Consider the following 26,096-nt stretch of genomic DNA (forward strand, 5'->3'; position numbering starts at 1 on the left):
TTCACAGTCTTTGTTTAATCCTGATCTGATGGTGTCAAATTTGCAAATGAACTGAAGCTCAGCAGTTTCTCTTTGGAGTCTGGTCCTGAAATTTTTTTGCTGTAAGATGGTTACCTTTACATCTGCTATTGTGTGGCCGGGGAGGTTGAAATGTTCTCCTACAGGTTTTTGTATATTGCCATTCCTGATATCTGACTTGTGTCCATTTATCCTTTTATGTAGTGACTGTCCAGTTTGGCCAATGTACATAGCAGAGGGGCATTGCTGGCACATGATGGCATATAACAACATTGGTGGACGTGCAGGTGAATGAACTGGTGATGTTGTAGCTGATCTGGTTAGGTCCTGTGATGGTGTTGCTGGTGTAGATATGTGGGCAGAGTTGGCATCGAGGTTTGTTGCATGGATTGGTTCCTGAGTTAGAGTTGTTATGGTGCAGTGTGTGGTTGCTGGTGAGAATATGCTTAAGGTTTGCGGGTTGTCTGTGGGCGAGGACTGGCCTGCCTCCCAAGGTCTGTGAAAGCGAGTGATCGTTGTCCAGAATGGGTTGTAGATCACTGATGATGCACTGGAGAAGTTTAAGCTGAGGACTGTAGGTGATGGCCAGTGGAGTTCTGTTGGTTCCTTTCTTGGGCTTGTCTTGTAGCAGGAGGCTTCTGGGTACATGTCGGGCTCTGTTGATTTGTTTCTTTATTTCCTTGTGCGGATATCGTAGTTTTGAGAATGCTTGGTGAAGATCTTGTAGGTATTGGGTCTCTGTCTGAGGGGTTGGAGCAGATGTGGTTGTACCTCAGCGCTTGGCTGTAGATGATGGATCGTGTGGTGTGTCCGGGGTGGAAGCTGGAGGCATGAAGGTAGGCGTAGCGGTCGGTGGGTTTTCGGTATAGGGTGGTGTTAACGTGACCATCACTTATTTGTACTGTGGTGTCTAGGAAGTGGACCTCCCGTGTAGACTGGTCCAGGCTGAGGTTGATGGTGGGGTGGAATCTGTTGAAATTGTGGTGGAATTCTTCCAGAATCTCCTTCCCATGGGTCCAGATGATGAAGATGTCATCAATGTAGCATAGGTAGAGAAGGGGCGTGAGTGGACGAGAGCTGAGGAAGCGCTGTTCCGGGTCAGCCATAAAAATGTTGGCATATTGTGGGGCCATGCGGGTGCCCATGGCGATGCCACTGGTCTGGAGGTATATATTGTCACCAAATTTGAAATAATTGTGCGTTTTATTTTTTAGTTTTATATTGCATGTGATTTCAACTTCATGAAATGAAAGGACAATTAACCACTGACAAGCAAGGGTGTGATGTGTCAGTCCATATTCTTTATGAAAACATGCTTATGATATGAATATGAAATAACAGATATACTTTATGCAAGATGGCTCATGTGAGATATCATTGGAAAGGTTATAATTTACTGAATGTGATTATCCAATTTGTGTGCCTTTATCATTTCTGTATCTGAAGTTAGGAATATTGACTATGTATCTGTATTTCAACTATGCTACTTTGGGTGACGTCCACTGCTAACACTTCAGGTCCAACTATGGAAAAGCTAAACAGGGTAGATGGCCCATCAGCAAGGACAATGGATTGTGAAAAGTTTGGCCTTCCTGCGGACGCTCCATACTGCCACTGACTCATGGACGCCATAATCCTAGAGAGTCAGGTGGTCTTGTCACCTGATAATAAAACATTACCTGGGACTTCTTGTAACTTTCCACTGTAAGGGAAGGGGGGGGGGGGGTCAAGTTTGAGAAACCAAGGATTCCTGCCTTATGTAAATCCTATTTAAGGGTGGGGAGGAAGGCAAACAGGACTCCTCTTCTCCACGACCTATCTGCCCAAGAAAAAAGACTGCAAAAGGGAAGGCAAGGGGGGAGTCCAGTCTGAGACAGGGGTCCAGTCTGAAAAGGAATAAAACTGGAACTTTGAACCACAGCAACTTTGCAAACTGCCTGCAACAATATCTAGGGTGAGAAATACTATTTGTAACCAATTTCTTTAGTGAAACTAGCTTAGTTTGCATGTTTGATTTCATTTACTTAGTAATCTGTTTTGTTCTGTTTGTAACCCCTTTTACCACTTCAAATCTGCCTTTTATAGTTAATAAAATTTATTTTGTTCATTATTAAACCCAGTTTCTGTAATTTTTAACTGGGGGGAGGGGGGGCAAGAAGCACAGCTCTCTCCACATTGAGGGAGAGGGCGAATTTGAGAATATATCTTTGGGTCTGCACTCCAAGAGAGGTGGACATCTGAATGCTGGAGCAAGTCCCTTAAGCTGAGTCTTCCCGATGTGTGTGTGTGTGTGTTTTTTAGAGGAAGTTTTAAGAGCCTGGCTCAGCAAGACAGATTAAAGGGGGCCCATGCTGGCAGAACAGGTAGACGCAGTGGTATCTCAGCACATCAGGTGGCTTCCCAAGGGGTCCAACCCGTCACAAAGGGTTCCACATGTGACTGTCCAAATCCCTTCAACATTTACAGGACCTAATACCTTTTTCCTCTTAACGTACATTAAAGGCAGAGGAGAACCCTGCCCAAACCCGGTAAAAAGAACCTCTACAGGGCTATGCATTGACCTTGTCCTGACCTAGCTCCAACTGCTTCCTGCTCATCCCTGTAAACTTTCCCCCTTCTCCCCACCTGCTGTAAAGGAGGCCAGCTTGCTAAACAAAGACCCGCTCACATAAATGTTGTGGTGGGCACAACATTTCTACAACAAAGCTTCATAAATTTTCTGCGACGTTAACTGAATAGTCCCACAGAAATATCTCACTTGTTTGTGGTTGATGGTTTCTACATTTTGTTTATATTAGGCTTGTTACACTGTTAAAGTACAAAAATCATGCTATCAGGCAGCCAATCCATAAAGCTACAGAATTATATCATCATCATGCAAGCTGTTATATCCTACAGGCCAACTGCTAACAAGCAGACACATCTCTATCTGAACAGACCTAGGTAGAAGACAGATATTAATTAACAACAACATTCATACAGATGGAAGGTAAATGATAATAACTTCCCTTAGGAGATTATATTCAGTAAATAGCTTATATTTTTATTCTTCTGTACTCCACTTAAGGATGACGGATAGCATCAAAATCATTGCCCTTCTCAAATAGCTGAAGTGCCAACACTGATGAATTTCTCAACATGAAACCCTGAATGCAAAGGCCAAGGACAATAAATTTCACCACTCGGCTTATTTTCTTTATTGGCATTAAGTAAAATCAATAGAGAAGAAGTATGTCATCAGGAAAGAACAGTCCATCATTCTAGAGATATATATATTCTACAACCCCTTTTATAAAATGCTGTCACATCCCCAAAGCTGCCTGTTTATTCCCACCTGATTGAGATAATGATACTCCTCGGGTTGTTTAAGATGGAATGCTGATCTTTCTTCCTCACTTGCTCCTGCCAGAAGGTAATAAAATACATGGTAGTTCCTGGTAACAAATAAAAATTATGTTAAACTTGAAAATCAATATCAGCATTGTACATATACTTTTGTGTTCACACCAAGAACCTGATTTTCAAAGTTGTGGGACTGCAGCTGCACGTGCAATTGAGCATACAAACTTAGACTGTGATTTTCAAAGGCATGAAGGGTATTATTTTCATTGACTTTCAAATGAGATTAGGGCACCTCACTTTAGCTCAGTTTTAACATTCCATCCATTAATACCAAGAGCATGTGCAAATGGCCAGTTCAATGCACAATTGGCTAATGTGTGTGCAAACACCCAATCTGTACTCAGGTCCCCCTTGGAAGCAGGCAGTGGAACAATCACATCTGTGTCCAGTACCAGGTTTACAATGGCACTGGGCCCACACTCAGAAAGGGCCCGCCTCCAAGACTGTGGCTCCGCCCTCCGCTCCGCCCTCACTCTGTCCCGAGACCCAGCCACCTCTTGGCCTCTTCCCCCCCCACAGTCCCGCCCGCACTCCACCCCAAGGCCCCGCCCTCAGCCAGCTTCTTCCCTCCCAAGGCTCCACCACTGCTCACTACCCTATACCCCCTCCTCCCACCTGGATCCAGTAGCTCTCGTTTTCTAATTAAACCCTTCTGGGACAATCCGGTGGTAAAGCAAAGGATACAGACTTTAAGGAATTTCTTATCCACACATACCTTACTCTTAATTAAGGCTAAGCTTCTGTCATGCTTATTTTTAGTAAAAGTCATGGAGAAGTCATGTCCAATAAACAAAAATTCACGGAAACCGTGACCTATCTGACATTTGCTGCTGTGGCTCCATGGTTTCCACTGCCACCATGGTGGCTGGAAGCTGCAAGGGGGGCCCCCCCTTCGCCCATGGTGGCTGGAAGCTGTAGGGTGACCATCTTTCCCAAAGAGAAAACAGGACACCCCAGCCGCTCGCCCAACACGCCCCCGGTTTCCCCATGAGGCCATCACCCATCGCTGGAACCCTGAGGAGGGCCCCTCAGGAGGCTGTCGGCTGTTGCTGGAACCCTGAAGGGTCCCCATGAGGAGGCTGTCACTCGTTGCTGGAACCCTGTTGTGGCCCCACTGGCTGCCAGGGGCTGAAGCAGAAAATGTCACAGAGGTCTGTGGAAGTCAGATTCCATGACATAAACGTAGCCTTACTCTTAACTAAACAAAAGAGAGTTACAGGGCTAGGAAAAACAGTCTCCTGAATACAATCACTCACAGTATGACCTCACCACCCTTATGAGTCCTGGGTTTGGTCTGAGTGCTTCAGTCTGGTAGCCCTTTGGACCTTCTTGGCAATCTTGCTTCTGGCAGCAGAATGACCCATGCACTGCCACTGAGGAATTACGAAGGTCCAAGCTTATTTGGAAACTGTTTGCAGACCTCCCCAAATAATTTTTGGCTACCAAAGACAGTCTAGTGCTAGATGAACCTGGACATCTATACACTCTTGCCAAGTTCAGAGCCATAGATTTCTACTGGCTACTACAGACCAGAAAAGGGTCTGGGAACAAAAATGAGTGACCTAACAAGATGCATTCTAAATGAACAACAAGACAATCTGTAGAACTTCTACTTTATTTTAGAAAGATTTAGTCTTCAGTCTTTGGAGAGTGAGCTAAGTGGTTTCAGCGCTCATCTTTTATGAACAGGAAAGTCTTGGGAACCTAAAAGTTCTGCCTTGATTCCAGCAAGAAGGTATGACTTTCTTGCCAGTATGAACTTGGGTTGGTGTATGAACTGTGCATTAACTTCAAGATCCTCTGCTGCAGAGTTTCACCAGACTGAGGATGTCATTCTAGTCAGCTTTTGTTTTGAGAGATTGCTAGAGGTCAAAGAGCACTATAAGCTAAGATGCCACTAATATGCTGATGAGCCCCTCCACTATGCCTCTTTCTTACTTAGTATAATTAGTATAGTATCCCATTTCTTGCATGAAAGATATGAGAGAAAAGCACGCTCAACCCAAGCAAAACAGAGACCAATCTGGTTAACAGACAGATAAACATTTTGCAGAACTGGTAGAATGTGTAATTACCCCAATCAAATGAGAGCATCAACATCCCATTAGTCAAGGGAGTAAACAAACTTGGAGTCCTCTGGATTATACCTGGACTTGGCCTTCAAGTTAGCAGTAATGGCCAAGAAACTATTGCAAGTTTGGGTGGCCAGATATCACCCCTTTACTGGTTTTAGGGGGTCCTTATCCAACAGATACCTCTAAACTCTCAACCTTGCAACAGCAGCAACATTCAATGGAGAGACTGCCAGAGAGCACTTAGGAAGCATCTCTCCACACCAGGGCAGAACCTTCTTGGTGGAGGGTCCATAATTGTGGAGCCAGCTTCTGCCGGAAATTAGGATGCAGCTGAATCTTACCAACTTCAGAATGTGTTGCATGAGGCATGTTTTCATGCTTGGATATATGTAAAGGATAGGCAGGATATCTGACTTCACTAGGTATATGACCTTTATGAAAGGAGGCTATGAACGAGAAAGGGGAAAACCTTCTGCCTGATTGTTGCCTTGCACCATGTGTAGTCATTTACACCAGTTCAAAGTGAACATAAAGTGAGTGAAAAAAAGCTACTAAATCAGAACACCACTTCACACTGATGTTAACGATGGCACAAAGCGCAGAGTAACAGAGAATTAGAACCTTTGTTCCCACTTAGTACACCCATTGTCCAAAAATAAATTTATGAAAGAGCTTCGGAACATGTGTAATAGTAATACATTAGGCTAGACCCCAAAATGTCAATTTTCTTCCTTACAAAATGGTAAACAGGGCAAGAACTCTGCCACTTTGGCTCTGCAGAAGGGGATTTGAAATCCTCTTATTTCACTTTGATATCAAACACATCCTAAATGCTTGAAATACACTATTAATGTTAAAAGAGCTAAAATGGCTAAGATGACAATTACTTTTCCTTAAGCATGACTTCACAATAGAATAGTATTGACAGCACAATAGTATTTCTAAAATTAAGAATTCTGAACTTCAGGAGTCTGTTATCAAAAGTTTTTCTGAGGGGAAAAAAGATTAACTCATAACAACCTTGATTACATTTTTCAAGTTTCAGTGTGCATGCAATTTAACCTTGAGAGCAGTACATTAACATTATAATAATGGATGTACCAATTCCACATGGATGAGACTCAGATTGCAAAACTATTTATTTTCCCCCTTCATCTATCTTAATAAGATAATTTTAGCACCAAGAGGGTCTTATCTATTACAGCAAAGACACGTAGCAATTAATGTAAAACTGTACAAGAACAATAGTCTCAAGTTATGTCTACACTGCAATAAAACACTCTTAGCTGGCCCCGGTCAGCTGACTCAGACTCAAGATGGTTGGGCTGTGGGGCTATAAAACTGCAGTATAAACATTTGGGCACTAGGTGGAGCTCGGCTCTGGGATTCCGCAAGGCGGGAGGGTCCCACAGTCGGGGCTCCAGTCCGAGCCCGAACCGCTACACAGCAATTTTATAGCCCTGGAGTCCAACTCAGCTGACACAGGCCAGCCGTGGATGTTTTATTGCACTGTAGACATACCCTCAAAGAGCAACACAGAAGAAAGTGACAGTAGATGACATAATCAATAGAAGATAAAGTTTGACTTTCTCTACCCCCTAATAAGGGTCATGTGGGGTTTGTAGTTTTTTTATTTGTTTTTTGGAATAAACTATGAGACAGTGGAAAATCTGTTTAAAATAGAGGGAATAATTAATCACTGAAATTAAAAGAGAAGTCTGCAATAGGGAAATAAAAGGCCATAAGTAGGCAAAATAAATAATTTTCACTATTAGTATCACCATTGCACCTTGGAGCCCTAGTCCATGTAGTCATGGAGCCCTAGCCCATTATGCAAGGTGCTGCTCAAAGAGCAAAAAGACAGCCCCTGACCCAAAATTAAATTTTAAATAGTTTACAAATAATGCAGAAGTCACATAACAACCATGCTATAACATCTGATTTATCCATTAGTCACAAAGACAGTGGAAAATATAAGACAGGGATTGTAAGGATGAAATAGAGATCTGGATTTTCCTCTCTTCTAGATTTCACTCCCCAAATGAAATTTGCTATTAAACAAATACTACAAAACAGGCTTAGGCCATGTCTACACTCAAAAGTTAGGTCCACCCAGCTACGTCACTCAGGGGTGTGAAAAATCCACACCCCTGACCAAGACAGTTAAGCTGACCTAACCCTCGGTGTAGATAGGGCTAGGTCAACGAAAGAATTCTCCTGTTGACCTAGCTGCTGCCACTTGGGGAGGTGGATTACCAGTCCTACACAAATAAGAAAACTCCACCAATTGCTGTAATTAGTGTCTACACACTACAGCATTACAGCTGCAGTATTGCACCTGTGCCACTGTAGAATTTCAAGTGTAGACAAGCCCTTAGCTTAACTGAAGCTAAACTGAATTAAGGCCATTTTAATTCTGAATGAGTGTTCATGCAGGGGTTTAATGCAGTTTAACTAATTCACTTTTTACAAATTAAACTTTCCTGAATGTCACTGTGTAGATAAGCTCTAAGTAGCTTGCCTGCAAATTGATTAGCAATACATACTTAGAATGGTGAAACTGATATCCTACAGTCCGGTTAAAATAGGATATTAAAACTATCTGTCATGCACCGAATAAATAGATCATTAAAAATATAAAGATACACATAAGTAAAAAACAGGCTCCTACCGTTCATTGTGTTCCTGATAGACTAGCCTGGATTTCTCCAGTAAATACTTTTCAACATAAGCTCTGGAAGAAAAAAATTAGTCATTCATCCAATGTTCAGATTAAATGGAGAGCTTTGTTGCAATTTTTTTTACTATACAGAAAAGAGACATTTTTATTTCCTTCTTGTTTCATTTAGTTATATAAATTTCTTCCTAGGCAGAACAAGCCCAACATTATGTTTGACTTTTGAGAGTTTTAGTTTGATACAAAGCCAGGACTAACATCTATACAAAATCTCTGATGAGTTAGCTTATGGGCAGGGAGTGCAGCGGGAAACCTTGACAGAAACTAAAGAATCTAAGATACCTATTAAATCTAAATTCAGCAAAATAAAATTGACTGACTAACCCTCTACATCCCAAACTGAGATCAGAGCCCATTTAGGTCCTGATCCCGCAATGAAATCCATGTGGATGCAGTGATCTGCCCATGGAGATTTCATTACAAGTTCAGGTCTACATTTTAAAGCCCTCCTATATTATGGTCACTCTCCAGTCATTCACATCTAAGTATATATTCAAGTACTTTGCTGATTAGGAGTCTTCTGTTGATGCTAAATATCTTTCTACTAAACCTCTGAAGTTTACAAGCTCTTCATGTTTTGGCAATTAAACATATGCGGTTCTTTAACCAAATACTGGACAGTGATTTTCAGAACTGTGTGCAAGTTGTTTGTGCATCAAATGTACATGTGTAAATGCAATTAGAAACATCAGAAATTGTAATCTCTGAGGCAGGGCTGTATTACTGTGGTTGTACAGTGGCTAACACAATAGGTGCCCATTGTTAAGTGGTTCTTAGGCACCACCATAATAAACATTATTGATAAACAGCAGACAAATTTTGCACAGGTTCTGAAAGCTTGGCTCTAGACATCTATTATATATTTTTTAAATATACTCACAGTTAGGGAATTATATAAAAACATGTTTGTGAGGTACATGGAAAAACAATTATTTTATACTAGAACAGACCCAGCTAATTATTTTTTCAAATGCTATTACTGTCCTTGGGGCAGCACCCAAAGAGCATACAACTAAGTGTAGAAACATAATATACCAGAGACAGGGAAGTGCAATTTCTAAGGGAAGCGAGAGGTTATTGTAACGCCAATATTTAAAAAGGGCTCTAGAGGTGATCCCAGCAATTACAGACCGGTAAGTCTAACGTCTGTACCGGGCAAATTACTCGAAACAATAGTTAAGAATAAAATTGTCCGACACATAGAAAAACAAACTGTTGAGCAATAGTCAACATGGTTTCTGTAAAGGGAAATTGTGTCTTACTAATCTATTAGAATTCTTTGAAGGGGTCAACAAACATGTGGACAAGGGGGATCCAGTGGACACAGTGTACTTAGATTTCCAGAAAGTCTTTGACAAGGTCCATCACCAAAAGCTCTTATGTAAATTAAGCTGCCATGGGATAAAAGGGAAGGTCCTTTCATGGATTGAGAACTGGTTAAAAGACAGGGAACAAAGGGTAGGAATAAATGGTAAATTCTCAGAATGGAGAGGGGTAACTATTGGTGTTCCCCAAGGGTCAGTCCTCGGACCGATCCTATTCAACTTATTCATAAATGATCTGGAGAAAGGGGTAAACAGTGAGGTGGCAAAGTTTGCAGATGATCTAAACTACTAAAGATAGTTAAGTCCAAAGCAGACTGTGAAGAACTTCAAAAAGATCTCACAAAACTAAGTGATTGGGCAACAAAATGGCAAATGAAATTAAATGTGGATAAATGTAAAGTAATGAACATTGGAAAAAATAACCCCAACTATACATACAATAGAATGGGGGCTAATTTAGCTACAACAAGTCAGGAAAAAGATCTTGGAGTCATCGTGGATAGTTCTCTGAAAATGTCCACGCAGTGTGCAGAGGCGGTCAAAAAAGCAAACAGGATGTTAGGAATCATTAAAAAGGGGATAGAGAATAAGACTGAGAATATATTATTGCCCTTATATAAATCGATGGTACGCCCTCATCTCGAATACTGTGTACAGATGTGGTCTCCTCATCTCAAAAAAGATATACTGGCACTAGAAAAGGTTCAGAAAAGGGCAACTAAAATGATTAAGGGTTTGGAACGGATCCCATATGAGGAGAGATTAAAGAAGCTAGGACTCTTCAGCTTGGAAAAGAGGAGACTAAGGGGGGATATGATAGAGGTATATAAAATCATGAGTGATGTGGAGAAAATGGATAAGGAAAAGTTATTTACTTATTCCCATAATACAAGAACTAGGGGTCATCAAATGAAATTAATAGGCAGCAGGTTTAAAACAAATAAAAGGAAGTTCTTCTTCACGCAGCGCACAGTCAACTTGTGGAACTCCTTACCTGAGAAGGTTGTGAAGGCTAAGACTATAACAGAGTTTAAAAGAGAACTAGATAAATTCATGGTGGTTAAGTCCATTAATGGCTATTAGCCAGGACGGGTAAGGAATGGTGTCCCTAGCCTCTGTCTGACAGAGGATGGAGATGGATGGCAGGAGAGAGATCACTTGATCATTGCCTGTTAGGTTCACTCCCTCTGGGGCACCTGGCATTGGCCACTGTCGGTAGACAGGATACTGGGCTAGATGGACCTTTGGTCTGACCCGGTACGGCCTTTCTTATGTTTCCTCCTACTTTTTCAGTAGCTGGATTATACTAAAAATGGAGGTTACTCACCTATAACTGGAGGTTCTTCAAGATGTATTGTCCCTATCTGTAGTCCACACACAGAATACACAGGCGCACCATACCATGCACCTGAGTCTGAAATTTTTCATAGGTAGTGTCCATTGGCCTGCACCCACATCATAGCTCTCCTCATGCTCTGAACCGAGGGCATAAGCAGTGGTGCGGACTGACATCTTTCCAGTTTCCCATTCTTACCTCAGTTCTAACAATCCCCAGCAGAGCGGGCGGAGGGTGGGTAGTGGAATACAGATAGGGACCATACACCTCGAAGAACCTTCAGTTACAGGTAAGTAATCTCGATTTCTAATTTGAGTGATAATCCCAATGTGTATTCTGGACATGGGAGATTAACAAGCAGTAGTCAGACATGGGGTGGGTATAAGGACAGAGAAGTGATAGCTGAATGTAATACTGCTGTATCCCCTCTCTCTCTCCTTGCCTATCACATTCTCTGCACCTGAAAAGACAAAGAAAGCAGGCATTGGACCTGGGGTGGGGGGGTCCTGACCTGAGAGTTTGGTCAATAATCTGCTGGTGCATAAGGCAAGAAACTTTGTTTGAAACTATTATAGTTTATTAAATTAGGCATTCGTAAGTGTCTTATGTTTATTTTTCTTGTAACCATTTCTGACTTTTATGCCTCATTACTTGTACTCACTTAAAATCTCTCCATGTAATTAATAAACTCGTTTTATCTAATCCAGTGTGTTCAAATTGAACTGTCTGGTAAATCCATTTGGGGTAACAAGTTGTGTGCATATTGTTCCCTTAAAGGAATAATAGACTCAATATATTTGTACGATCTAGGAGAGGGCTGGGCAGTACAGGACATATGTTTCTGGGAGCAAATCTCGGACTGGGAGAAGCCTGTTGGGGTTACTCTGTGGTAATTTGTAAGGCTGGTAAGAGTCAACGTGTGCCTAGCTGGCTGCAGGACACACAGATATAGCTGGGAGTGACTTACATCTGGTTGGAGGCTGTTTGTGAGCAGCAAGACATTGTAAAGCGCACCACAAGTTACAAGGCAAGGGTGACACAGCTACTCAGTCTGGATTGTAACCTGATATGTCACACCCCTATAAAATGTATAAACCTCATGGGGCTCAGATGGATTTTTTTCGTGATTGACGTAGACACCTAGGAAAGGCAGAAAGCTGAGCAGAACACTGTTGCCTGCTGGACTTCCTCAGAGGAACTGCCTGTCAAAAGACAGTAGTCAAGGTAAGGGAAGACTGAAATCCTCTTCACATCGAAGCTGCCACTGCTGAAGAAATCTTTGTAAAGACCCTGGGTGCTACAGCTAGACCAAAGGGAAGGACTCTGAATTGGTAATACTCTTCATCAAAAAGAAACCTGAGGAACCTCCCGTGGACTGAGTGGATGTCTATTTGAAAATGGGCATCTCATGTTGAGAGCCATGACCCATGTGTCCTCCGCTAACAAAGGAATTATTGATGTTAAGGATATGCAGAATTTTAGTTTTTGAATGAACCTGTTCAGCTGTCTCAGATTGAGAATTGGCCTGCATCCCCTATTCTTCTGGGGATCAAGTAGTAAAGGGAATCCCTTCCCTTGTTGCTGTGGTGGAACCCTTTCTGTAGCTCCCCGGAGGAGAGGGGAGTTCACCTCTTGTCTTAGAATCTCCTCATGAGAATGGTCCCTGAAACAGAACCAGGAAAGGAGTTTGTGGGTATGAGGTACCAGAAACCCAATCAGATAGCCATGAATAATCTTTAATACCCATTTGTCTATAGTTAGCTCCCTCCAATTTTTGGCAAACCGGGTAAGGCAACCTCTGAATATCAAAGGAGGGGAATGAATTAGCATCAATAAAGGAATGCAGGTCTTGACAGTCCTGTCAAAAGAAACTCTTTACTTGGGGGTTAGAGTATGATGTGGCGGTGCATGTTACAGAGGCTGGGTTACTGGGTCTATAAACTGTCTTTAGCGTGGTGGCTCTTGAGGACATTGGTGGTTAAATGGCTGAGAAGATGGTCTTGCCCTACACCCTTGCCTCTAGTATTTTCTCTTGGGGCAGGGGTATAAATGCTCAGTGAGTGAAGCGTTGTTAAGTCTTTGAGGGATTGAAGAGACTCATCCATGTTCTTATAGAATAGGTTGATAGTTTCAAAACAGATCTTGGATGGTACTCTGTGCCTCTCTAGGAAACCTGAGGGTTACAATCACAAGTCTCTCCCCATAATAATGGAAATAACCACCCCCCTAAACACAGTATCTGCCACGTGCACCGCAGCTCGGAGGGAAGTTTTGGTCACTAATCTGCCCTCATCCTAGTCTAAGGCCCGGAAGCAGGCCCTATCCCCCTCAGGGAGCTTGTCCTTACATTCCAAAATCATATTAGGAAAATCTTATTTGGCCAAGGCGGCCGGATAATTTGAAATCCTGAACTGAAGGGAGGTGGAAGAGAAGACCTTTCTCCCTAAAAGGACACAAGCAACTCAACCTTTATCAGAGGGAGTAGCCTTTAGGTACTGTTGCTTGGACCATGCTGTGGCCCCCTTCACCACCAAGAGTTTGGCAGTGGATGAGAGAACCCTCCCCTCCTCCCCCCGGTGGGACCAAGCAACACTTCTCAGCCTTCTTAGGGGTGGGAGCACAAGAAGCAGGAGTGTGCCAAACTCTTTTTGCTGGGTTCACATTAGCCTCATTAATGGGGAGGGCCACTCCACTGGGACCGGAAAGTTGCAAAATGTCTAGTAAACTGTGCTGAGGCTCCTGGACTTCCTCAAGCTGAATCTGTACCTCTGAACCCACCAATGCACAAGCTCTTGATAGTGTTTAAAGTCATCTGATGGAGACTGAGAAGATGGAATAACCGCCTCACCCAGTGAAGACGATGAGGTTGGCTCCTAGAACTGTCAGAACAAGTTCACCTTCCACTTCTGAATATTCTGATGGGGCTGATTGTGGGTGTCAAGGCAATGGCAAATAGAACTCCTGAACTGATTCCAGGTGTCTTGTGTAGGGTTCCCATGGCCCCCAATGTTGTCAGTAGAAAGGATCAAATGGCAGAGGACGACGACCACATGACATAGGGCACTACTTGTCTCTTGGGCAATCATATATGGTGGGAGGTCAGAACCCTCATCTTTTGGGGTATCTGACTCATGCCACCTCCATCCAATGCCACAGAGAATCCTGAGAGGCCTCAGACTCATCCAAAGAGAAAGCCAGATACCTTATCTCTGGCCGAACCGACAGTACTGATGGTTGCACCTCAAGGCTGGCAGGTGGGACAGGAAAAGGACACTGCCTTATCAGAAGAAGTGAGGTTTTTACCCACGAAAGCTTATGCCCAAATAAATCTGTTAGTCTTTAAGGTGCCACCAGACTAACATGGCTATCCCTGGATACTTGACTGCCTTATCAGGATAGTCTCTTTCTCTGGTATAGCTATGTACTGGAATAGAGATGGCCCTGATAGGAGTGGAGAATAAGAGCAAAGATGTCCTCTGGGGAGAGGTAACTCTCTTATGACCCTGGGATACCAGGAGAGTCCATTGGCAGAGCTGTTGGAACCAGAGCTTCCCTGGTCATTGTGGCGATCAGCTTGCCCCATGGGTGTCACTATCAGTAGTGCATCAGCTCTGGAAGTGGGTGGGAGCACTAAGAGCTGTTTATCCCAAACCTTCACCATCAGAGCTATTGTCAGAACAGTCAGAAACATATCCTTGCATGCCTCCTTCCCCTGTTCAGAAAATTTACTTGGGCCTAAGTCCTTAGCACCCATGTGCACTAGCTCTCCCAACTTTAACGGGGGCCATTTTAGATGAAGATGGCTTGTCCTTATGTCTATGGAAATGCCCTTTGCTCTCATGTGAAGACTTCTCCTTAGGCTTAACATCTTGGCTTCTGTTCCCGAGCTCGAGTTCAGAGAGGCGCTGCCTGCTTGGTGAGACCTATGTACAGGGGGCGGTCCCTGGCCCACGTCTGACTGGGGCTTCATCACCTTCTCCATGAGATGTTTTCTGAGTCTCAGTTCCTGACACTCATGAGTTCTGGGGGGAAAAGAGTGGCAGATGCTGCACTTGATAGAAATATGAGCTTCATCTCATGAGCAGTAAAGGCAACATTGATGTTTGTCACTCACTGAAAAGAAGCAAGGGCAGGAAACACTACTTTTGAACCCCAGACCCTGGGCATAGTTCCAAGCTTCTTGGTGGGGTGGGGAGAGTCTCTGCGTGGGAAAGAAATGAGGGGAAAAACACTAGCTACACTATCTGCCTGTGTAGACTGTACTACAAAAACTATTAAAATTAACTGCATATAATATCTTACAGCAATGACACAGTAAAAAAGAAGCTGAGGACACCAAAGATTCCAACTCAGACCATTCAATGGTAAGAAGGAACTGAAGAGGAGTCAGCCCACACCACCTTTTATGCTCTCAGTTTGGAGCATGAGGAGACCTACAGCACATGTGTGAGCCAACGGATACTGCTTGCAAAATATTCTGGACTGAGTTGCATGGTGTGCATGTGTATCTCACATGAGGAATATACATAAGGACTATCACTCAAGAAGAAATAGCTATTCTCAAAGCTGTACTATTAATCAACAGATGCCAGTAGGGCATAGCAGAGAGGTATCATGAAAAGGTGCTACATAAATTGATGGTGTAGTTAAGGAAGTGGCCATGTTTCTTTTAGCTTTAGTCAAAATAAAAGGGGAAATTTATCCTTTTCCTGACACTGCAACCCTCTAATTTTAATAGAGAAGAATGCTTGGGTTTAATTTAAGTGGATATTTTAAAATAGAAGAATCTCAACATTAAAAGAATGGACTTATTGCTGAACTGCTTTTTTAAAACAAAAATAAATAATAAAGAAGGTGAGCAAGTTGGGAGTGACGTGAAAAATTGCCTAAAAAGGTTGGAAAGCAGTGGCTTGACTTTCAGATGTGTTGACTGCCCACAACTGTCTCTGAAGTAAGTGGGAGCTGTAGGTTCTCAGCCCCTCTGAAAATCAGGCAATAAAGTGTGACATTATTTTGCTAGGAAACAAAAACAAAACAATACAATGATATAGTATCTACAGAAAATAAATGATAAAACAAACCAATACATTTTCTTATAAGAATGAAGAGAAGGAATATGGTTACATTTTCATCACAGGGGTTTAATCATGCAATTCTCAGACTAAACACCTGTGAATCATGAGGCTAAACGGAGACACTGTTGAAAATGTACACTTAAGCTTCTTTACCAATAAACATCTGTTCATAACAAGTAAACTCTGCATATATCCCCACATAAGTAGTTGTAAAATAAGAAAGGTGGCCAATATAAAGCAGACAGTGAACCTTCTAGGCCACATATTATATGGATATTTTAAAGTCTGTTTACATTCCTGTTGTGCAGGTAAGAATATCACTACATACAATATAGCCATGTTCAAAACCCTAAAATGCTGCTAATTGCCACTTACCCTCGCACAGTGCCTGTTTCCTGGTAATTCACTTGAATAAACTTGCCAAAGCGACTTGAGTTGTTATTATGTGCTGTCTTTGCATTTCCAAAAGCCTGTCATAATAAAGAGAAGATGTTATCATTGTGTTTCAGAAGATACAAGCTGCATATAGCCTACTTACATGCACATCACAGGCTTGCTTTTGGGACTTGGCTGTTATTGCACAAATAATGATAAAAACCTGGGGAAGGGTGGCTAAATGATTTAATAGATCTAATGCTTCTCACTGAATCTCAGGGGACCATGTTTACATCCAACTTAAGGTCTTAAGTAGAAAGGAGCCATATGACAGTTTCATACAACAAAACCATCATATGCCATTATAAACCTCTGCTGTGAGAAAAATCAATGCTCAGCTAGAGTGAAACGTACTACTTTCCTAATGCAGTAGAGGCCAGTCCCAAAAGTATTGGCTGAGATAATTTAGAAGGTCCACACACGGATGCTTGCACTGATGCTTCCTAAATTACCCTTTGAATAAACAGGAATTCAGTTTCTGGATAGACTTTTACTCTTACACAATTCATTAGCAATAGTCTACACCAATCTATCGCTATCTAGATATTAAAAGTTAAACTTTGTTATGCTTCTATTTTCCCTCTTAAGTTGCAAAATGCTTGACATTACAGGACTGCACCTACATCTAGTGCATCTCTCCCACCTACTTTCATGAAATACTGATATATTTACTGAAACATTAATTTGGTGATACATACTGATGAGGGTAGTTCTGGTTCAGTAAAGACTCCCCAGCCGATATGATCAGAAAACAAAGCTGTTTCTAACCAGTGCAGCTGTTCCTGAGTTATTAGGCCAGTGGGAACAGTAGAGCTGGCCTCTTGACTCTAGTAACGCAGGATTATCCTGACAAGCGGAGCCTGGAGTTAAACCATGGCTGTTCAAAGCAAGAGGGAGCGGGATGAGTCTCAATAAAATAGAAACAAATAGTTCTGACTGTGGGTACTGGCTCAAAATCACACATTGCAACAAAACAATCCTCTGAAGTCTGCAGTTATGTTTTGCATATATGTTGGTTCTAATCAAATCACTGAAGCAAGAAACATGAATGCCCATTATCACATGCAGTATTAAATCCAGTAAGTCCACCTATGAGGCATATTTATTAACGTCATAATAACTGGCTGATTTTTTTTTTCCAAATGTGAACACATGGAAGATGTTAAAATTCAATTTGATCCATGTTAATTTTCCACAGATCACTAAAACAAAGTTCTACAATTACAGAAAACCATCAAAATAGCAAGTTGTGCTAGTATATACATGGGAATCAATTTTATATGTGATCTGGTGAAAACTCTGTGTTCCATAGATTCATAGACTCCACAGCCACAAGGGAACATTGTGATCATCTAGTCTGACCTCCTGTATAATACAAGCCATAGAATTTCCTCAAAAGAATTCCTAGAATAGAACTTTTAGAAAAACATGGTGTGTGTGAGAGAGAGAGGATGGTCGCCTCCCTCCTTTTACACACAAGACCATCTTAAATTGCTCCAAACAGTCCTGCCACACAAAAATGATACCGCTGCAGTATTCTGTACATACTGTCCCTTTAAAATTATCAAATGAAAGTTCCACATACATTTTCGCCTCAAAGAATAAAAACACTATATACATTTTCTACCTTTTCTACCAAATTCTGACGCAACCAATCTGAGAATGCACAGAAGGTAACTTTATTTCCATGTCATGAATCAACAAGCTACTGATTTACTTTTTTAGGTCACCTGATAACTAGCTTTGCTTTTCAAGGAATGCTCTTTTGGTTCAGAGCTGATCACTTCAATACAATCCTCTGCCAAGGTTTATGATAGAAACTAATGAGAAAAATGTGTGAGATGAATAGCCATAAATGCAGGATTTTAAAACATTGCCTCAATGGCAAGTTGACTCAGTATTCCCTAATTTTCATAGATTCATAGATTCTAGGGCTGGAAGGGACTTCGAGAGGTCATCGAGTCCAGTCCCCTGCCCTCATTACCTTAAGCACTGTTTAAAAGCTGCACTGTATTAAAAGCTATACTGTATCCAGCCTGCCTCGAGAACTCTCACCTGAAATAAAGAAAATATTGGTTGAAATTGTGAATATATTTTTCACTGGTGTAGATGGAAAAAATCCAAAAGACAAACTGAATTTTAAGAGGCATGCTAAACAAATACCACTACCCAAACAATGAGAGAAGGATGCTTTGAACCTGGACTGTAATAGAGAGGAGTGAGAGAAATGCATGTCTACTTAATGTTATGAGTAGCAGTAAGTTACGTAATACACTCCACCTCTCTGCAGCAGTTCATGAATCTACTAATGAATGGCTTTTCTTGTCTTTCTAAGAACATGTAGACCAGTGTTTGCTTGATGTAGTACAAACAGCAACACAAAAAGAGACAGCAACATGGTCTAGAGTGGATAGCTCACTGGACAGGGAATCAGGAAATGGGTTTCTATTTTTGGCACTGTCAATGACCTTTATGTGACCTTGGACAAGTCATCGCTCTAGTCCTGTCTCCTCTTCCACCCTTTGTCTGATTTGTCTATTCACACTATAAACTCTTCGGGGCAGGGATTGACTCTCCCTCTGTTTTGGTACAGTGTCTAGCACAGTTGTTCTCAAAGTTTTGTACTGGTGACCCCTTTCACATAGCAAGCCTCTTAGTGTGACTCCCCCTTATAAATTAAAAACACTTTTTAATGTATTTAACACCATTATAAATGCTGGAGGCAAAGCGGGGTTTGGGGTGGAGACTGATAGCTGGCAACCCCCTGAGTGGTCCCCGACCCCCAGTTTGAGAACCTCTGGACTACCACAACAGGGTTCAAAATCTAAGTACAAACATGCCAGTCACCACTCCACAGTTAAGCTAAGTTTTGCATTTACACAAATAATAAATTCTATTAAGAATAAGAAACAAAACTGAAATACTATCCCAATTTTTCAACAATGGGATTTACTGCTTGGTTATTTCTTATCTAAATGAAGCTAGAGATAAACCATTTGAAAGAATACTAATCAGAAATGGATATTCCAAGGTTATAGTGCAGAAATTCTCTTTTACTTAAACTATATATATTGAAGAACATAGGTAAATCCTTCAACTTATATATATATATATATATATATATTATATATATATACACACACACACATATACATATACATAAAAGTTGAAGGATTTACCTATGTTCTTCAATTTGTCTTACCCTAATAGCTCAGACAAAAGCTCTAGCAGTTCAGCAGTGCAGAGCAACAGTACCAATCTAATAAGCAGCATGTGTTTATATTCCATGTCAGCCAGCACATTGCCCCAGGTGTGCTCTGAATAAAACCAAACAATAATTCTGTGTTTGGAATATGGCTTGTACTTAAATATTTATTATTAATAATATTCATTTAATTTTATGAACCTTTTCTGGAATAGGTTGAAATTAAAGGCCACAAAACCCATATGCTAAGTGACTGAGACAAACTTTATTTAAAACAAATTGGTATTATTCACTTAAGGGAGTTTGCATCAGCAAGCAACAATATAAAAAACACAGCCATATGGCAAACCAATTGTACTCTATCACCCTTTCATGTTTCTTTAAAAAATTAACCAGATACCAGTACTATTGAGGTTTTATGATCAGTTGGCTTTCTAGTTCTCTGTACTGTACCGTCTTGAAATGATTAGATCATTGTTTCAGAGAGAGAAATGAAGTCTATTTATTACGATTGTTATTTAGGAAGGGTTCTATCCAGTAGTAAGTCAGCCTACTGGCTCAAGGAAACTACAACCATAGGAGATGCTCCCCCAATCTTCCTCTCCCCTTTCCACAAGCCTTGTCATATTCTTGGTGTACTCCAAATCAGAAGCAAGGAAATTATGTTGAGGGTTGCACTGAGCAGCTCTGGAAGTCTTCCAGTATCTTAAGAACAGAAATTTCTATTCTGTTTGGCAGGCGTAGTCAGAGAAAAATTCTCAAAGACCAGCAGGTCTCAGAAGCTGAGAGCCTCATTTCTGAGAATGGTCAAAGGAAAAAATTAACCACCTCACATACCTGCTCTGCAAATGGCCGTTTTTGTAAGCCTATTACAGGTCTGTCGCATCTTACACGCATTTTACATGCGCAATTTCAGCTTTACGCGGTCGGCAAAAACAAACAAACAGAGAAAAATAACAATTTTAATACTGTACCTGTAGTGCGGGCGATTCCACCCACCATTACACTCAATGTAATTTTGACTATACGCGATTTTCGCTTTAAGCGCTACACTGAGGAATGTAACACCAGCGTAAGATGCGACAGACCTATATTAGACTGAAGATGAGAGATCTCTTCACTTCCCCCCACAACCCACCACCTCTGCAGGTTATTTTCTTTACAAAAAACATCCCATATGTTGGGCAGAAGCCCACCCACCTCCCCATAGGCAGATGTAGCAGTCACAGTCACTAGGAATGCAGTAAGCTTCCTTAGGTTGTGTGTTCTCATATAGGGAATAGAGGTATTGACTAAGTACAGGGAGTTGCGAGAGCTGGAGTTGTGAGCTGCATGAATTCTCCATCTTCGTAAGCTGTGGGCTTCATGACATTTTTCTTTTGGCTTTACACAGCAGGCCAACCTGTCTTATGAGAGCAATACAGCGGTGCACAGAAAATCCAGGAAGTTTTTGGAAAGTGTAGGGGACAATTTCCTGGTGCAAGTGCTGGAGGAACCAAGTAGGGGCAGAGCTTTTCTAGACCTGCTGCTCACAAACCAGGAAGAATTAGTAGGGGAAGCAAAAGTGAATGGGAACCTGGAAGACAGTGACCATCAGATGTTCGAGTTCAGGATCCTGACACAGGGAAGAAAGTAGAGCAGCAGAATACGGACCCTGGACTTCAGAAAAGCAGACTTTGACCCCCTCAGGAAACTGATGAGCAGGATCCCCTGGGAGAATAACATGAGGGGGAAAGGAGTCCAGGAGAGCTGGCTGTATTTTAAAGAATCCTTATTGAGGTTGCAGGAAAAAACTATCCCGATGTGTAGAAAGAACAGTAAATATGGCAGGCGACCAGCTTGGCTTAAAAATGAAATCCTTGCTGATCTTAAACACAAAAAAGAAGCTTACAAGAAGTGGAAGATTGGACAAATGACCAGGGAGGAGTATAAAAATATTGCTCAGGCATGCAGGAGTGAAATCAGGAAGGCCAAATCACACTTGGAGTTGTAGCTAGCAAGAGATGTTAAGAGCAACAAGAAGGGTTTCTTCAGGTATGTTAGCAACAAGAAGAAAGTCAAGGAATGTGTGGGCCCCTTACTAAATGAGGGAAGCAACCTAGTGACAGAGGATGTGGAAAAAGCTAATGTACTCAATGATTTTTTTGTCTCTGTCTTCACAAACAAGGTCAGCTCCCAGACTGCTGCACTGGGCAGCACAGTATGGGGAGAAGGTGATCAGCCCTCTGTGGAGAAAGAAGTGGTTCGGGACTATTTAGAAAAACTGGATGAGCACAAGTCCATGGGGCCGGATGCGCTGCATCCGAGGGTGCTAAAGGAGTTGGCGGATGTGATTGCAGAGCCATTAACCATTATCTTTGAAAACTCATGGCGAACGGGGGAGGTCCCGGATGATTGGAAAAAGGCTAATGTAGTGCCCATCTTTAAAAAAGGGAAGGAGGAGGATCCAGGGAACTATAGGCCAGTCAGCCTCACTTCAGTCCCTGGAAAAATCATGGAGCAGGTCCTCAAGGAATCAATGCTGAAGCACTTAGAGGAGAGGAAAGTGATCAGGAACAGTCAGCATGGATTCACCAAGGGCAAGTCATGCCTGACTAACCTAATTGCCTTCTTGAGGAGATAACTGGGTCTGTGGATGAGGGGAAAGCAGTGGATGTGTTATTCCTTGACTTTAGCAAAGCTTTTGATACAGTCTCCCACAGTATTCTTGCCAGCAAGTTAAAGAAGTATGGGCTGGATGAATGGACTATAAGGTGGATAGAAAGCTGGCTAGACCATCGGGCTCAAAGGGTAGTGATCAACGGCTCCATGCCTAGTTGGCAGCTGGTATCAAGTGGAGTGCCCCAAGGGTCGGTCCTGGGGCCGGTTTTGTTCCATATCTTCATTAATGATCTGGAGGATGGCATGGACTGCACTCTCAGCAAGTTTGCAGATGACACTAAACTGGGAGGAGTGGTAGATACGCTGGAGGGTAGGGATAGGATACAGAAGGACCTAGACAAATTAGAGGATTGGGCCAAAAGAAACCTGATGAGGTTCAACAAGGACAAGTACAGAGTTCTGCATTTAGGATGGAAGAATCCCATTTACTGTTACAGACTAGGACCGAATGGCTAGGAAGCAGTTCTGCAGAAAAGAACCTAGGGGTTACAGTGGATGAGAAGCTGGATATGAGTCAACAGTGTGCCCTTCTTGCCAAGAAGGCCAACGGCATTTTGGGCTGTATAAGTAGGGGCATTGCCAGCAGATCGAGGGACATGATCATTCCCCTCTATTCGACATTGGTGAGGCCTCATCTGGAGTACTGTGTCCAGTTTTGGGCCCCATACTACAAGAAAGATGTGGAAAAATTGGAGAGAGTCCAGCGGAGGGCAACAAAAATGATTAGGGGTCTGGAGCACATGACTTATGAGGAGAGGCTGAGGGAACTGGGATTGTTTAGTCTGCAGAAGAGAAGAATGAGGGGGGATTTGATAGCTGCTTTCAACTACCTGAAAGGGGGCTCCAAAGAGGATGGATCTAGACTGTTCTCAGTGGTATTCGATGACAGAACAAGGAGTAATGGTCTCAAGTTGCAGTGGGGGAGGTTTAGGTTGGATATTAGGAAAAACTTTTTCATTAGGAGGGTGGTGAAGCACTGGAATGGGTTACCTAGGGAGGTGGTGGAATCTCCTTCCTTAGAGGTTTTTAAGGTCAGGCTCAACAAAGCCCTGGCTGGGATGATTTAGTTGGGAATTGGTCCTGCTTTGAGCAGGGGGTTGGACTAGATGATCTCCTGAGGTCCCTTCCAACCCTGATATTCTATGATTCTATGACCTGAGTGTCCATGGAAACTATTATATGTAATATCACAGGTCCCATAATAGGTAATATCAATTTTTCATATTTTCTGTATTACTCCTTTATATATGAGAGATCTTCAGGACATATCTTGCTATAATTTCACAAGATTAACTTTAGGGCAGAGGCAGTCTGAAAATACAGTTACCAACTAGTTAAAAAGAACAGTAGAGAGTTAACTTGAGGCAATTTAATATATTTTTTGTTTGTTTCATTTATGAGGTCTCTTTAAAAGAGTGACTAGGTTATAAAAAGTCCTATTAAGGGACCTTATACATGAGCAAGTCCAGATATATTTGAACTGTACACTGTGTTCTTGTAAAGCCAGTAAGATTATATGAAATGTAACAGTACAGCCTTGGAAAACTGAATAAACTATAACTATTTCACTAAAACAAATTCTGTTCTGTCCATAATATTTCCCTCTGCTAAATGATTGGTGCAAGGCTGTGAATGCTTATTGGCAAAACTCCATAAAGAGCATTCCTAAAATTCTAGGCAAGGCCAGAGCTTTTACTGGCCAGGGCTCAACATTTTGAAGAAAAAAAAATTAAATACTCCTCTGTATGAGCAATACATCCAGTCTGGACTAGACATTGATTCAAGAATTCAAAAAATTTAGCTCCAGACAAGTAATGGTTCCGCTCCTGTAAGTTCCTACCACATTTTTAAACAGAAAGATATTTTGATTGGGCTGGAATTGACTTTAAACTACATTAAATCTTAAAAGCTGCATTAGGTCATTTGAAAAGGTTTACAAAAAATTCAATGTTGTCAACCTGAAATGTTCAAAAATCGTGAGTCTGGTCACAAAAAAGCATTAAATTGATATTAAATAGCATGAGATTTTAAAAAATGTATGGGGTTCTTTTTTATTGCCTTTGGGGTTTTGAGTCTTTATGGTTCATGTTTTGAAACTTTTTCCCCACAATCAGGAGTAAAAAATTACTATTTTAAATAAAAGATGAGATTCTCATATAATCACGTGATTCCAGAAGCTGGGGCTTTAAGAAAAAAACATATATAATTAGACTTGCACTAAAAATTGCAAGAGTTGGACTTGCAAAAAAATCTACCAAGGTACCTGAACCATTGAAAAAATGGATGATCTTTTGGGAAACACTGATGCAAGAGTCAAAAATCAATACATGCACATTTGAGATTCCTCCCATACTTTATTCCACTGAGCCCATCACTTCTGCTTTCTCTCCTCCATTACTCCCCTGCTAATCCCTACCCTCAAATTCCTCTCAGTCTCTCATTTTCCTTTGACTCCTTCTCACAATATATGTATGACTTGCTCTTCCACATCCTCGAAATACCTTATCCTTCCACCCTGCTTCTCCAACTACAGACCCATCCTATACTCTCCAAACTTATTTTATATGCACAGATTTCCTCCCATTCAACTCTGCCTTTAATTCCTTCCAATCTGGCTTCTGCCCACCTCAACTCTACTGAAACCACTCTTGCTAAATTCTCTAGTGACCTCTTTCTGGCTAAATCTCAAAGCCTCTACTCCACCCTCATTCCCCACTCCCCAACCCTATGTTGTTCTTGACAACATCTATCCTCTCCTAGACATATTACCCTTCTTGGGCTTTTGAGATACTGTTCTCTCTTGGTTTTTCTCCTACATCTCTCACTATCCTTCAGCATCTCTTTCAATGGGACCATCATCCCTCTCTAACCCGGGATAACCCAGAATTCTGTCATTGACCCTTTTTCCATGTGGTCAGGACTTCAGTTCTGTATCTCATCTGAAATCTCAAGACCTCCAAGCACTAGAAGAGACCTTTGGAATCTCTCCTTTCCCTCACAGCATTCATTTCTATGAATTACAGGTTGCAAAATATCAGAACTATATTTTGTTAATTCGGAGCCTGAAAACAGTTAAATTTGTGTGGGGAAAGGGGACAAACTGTGGGAATGTACCCAGTCTCCCAGAAATGAGTGTGTGTAGGTAGGTAGGTAGGTAGGTAGAAAGAGAACGAAAGAACGAAAGAAAGAAAATTAAAGGAATGGTCAGCAAGAAAAGAATAAGAAGTCCAGTAAAGAGAGCCAGAGCCAAAGCCAAAGCCAAGCAGCTGATCAACGATGTTTGTGCCAAGAGAGATATTGAAAAGACTATGTAGAAACCTTTTGGCTTGAAAACATGTTATTAATGACTTTTATTAAGACAATTTCAGTGGAGAGGGTGAATGCCAGACTGCAGAGGGTGAAGAAGAAAGCTGAAGGAGGCTTTATTACATCATGTCAAGCAATTTCTAAGGCTGAATCTTGTATCATAAGTTCTTTTTTGCACAGTGTGGGTGCACTGACATCAGTGAAAAAGTAAAGTTTTTCAAATAATAGAACAAGTAAGTGCCAGCACTGACTTACCTAGCTATCATTACATCACATGCAACTCAAAAATATAATGCACTGAAACACAAAATATACTGTCAAGTATCAGGGGGTAGCCATGTTAGTCTGTATCTACAAAAACAACAAGGAGTCTGGTGGCACCTTAAAGGCTAACAATTTTATTTGGGCATAAGCTTTCGTGGGTAAAAACCTCACTTCTTCGGATGCATAGAGTGAAAGTTACAGATGCAGGCATTATATACTGACACATGGAGAGCAGGGAGTTACTTCGCAAGTGGAGA

At 41.7% G+C, this 26,096-nt stretch overlaps 1 protein-coding gene across 6 annotated transcripts in view; it reads right to left on the reverse strand.

The window, feature by feature from the left end:
- The window catches only part of MYO9A (myosin IXA), a 496,830-nt gene that overhangs the window by 235,251 nt on the left and 235,483 nt on the right, over positions 1-26,096 (reverse strand). For all 6 annotated transcript variants that reach the window (XM_054041538.1, XM_054041539.1, XM_054041540.1 and 3 more), the window contains 3 exons: positions 16,344-16,438; positions 8,167-8,229; positions 3,353-3,452 (listed from right to left, as the gene is read on the reverse strand). In XM_054041538.1, the coding sequence (XP_053897513.1) occupies positions 3,353-3,452; positions 8,167-8,229; positions 16,344-16,438 (258 nt within the window). The remainder of the gene's footprint in view (positions 1-3,352; positions 3,453-8,166; positions 8,230-16,343; positions 16,439-26,096) is intronic.

This window comes from Malaclemys terrapin, chromosome 10 (genome assembly GCF_027887155.1).
Source record: "Malaclemys terrapin pileata isolate rMalTer1 chromosome 10, rMalTer1.hap1, whole genome shotgun sequence".
In the NCBI taxonomy this organism is placed as follows: domain Eukaryota; kingdom Metazoa; phylum Chordata; order Testudines; family Emydidae; genus Malaclemys; species Malaclemys terrapin.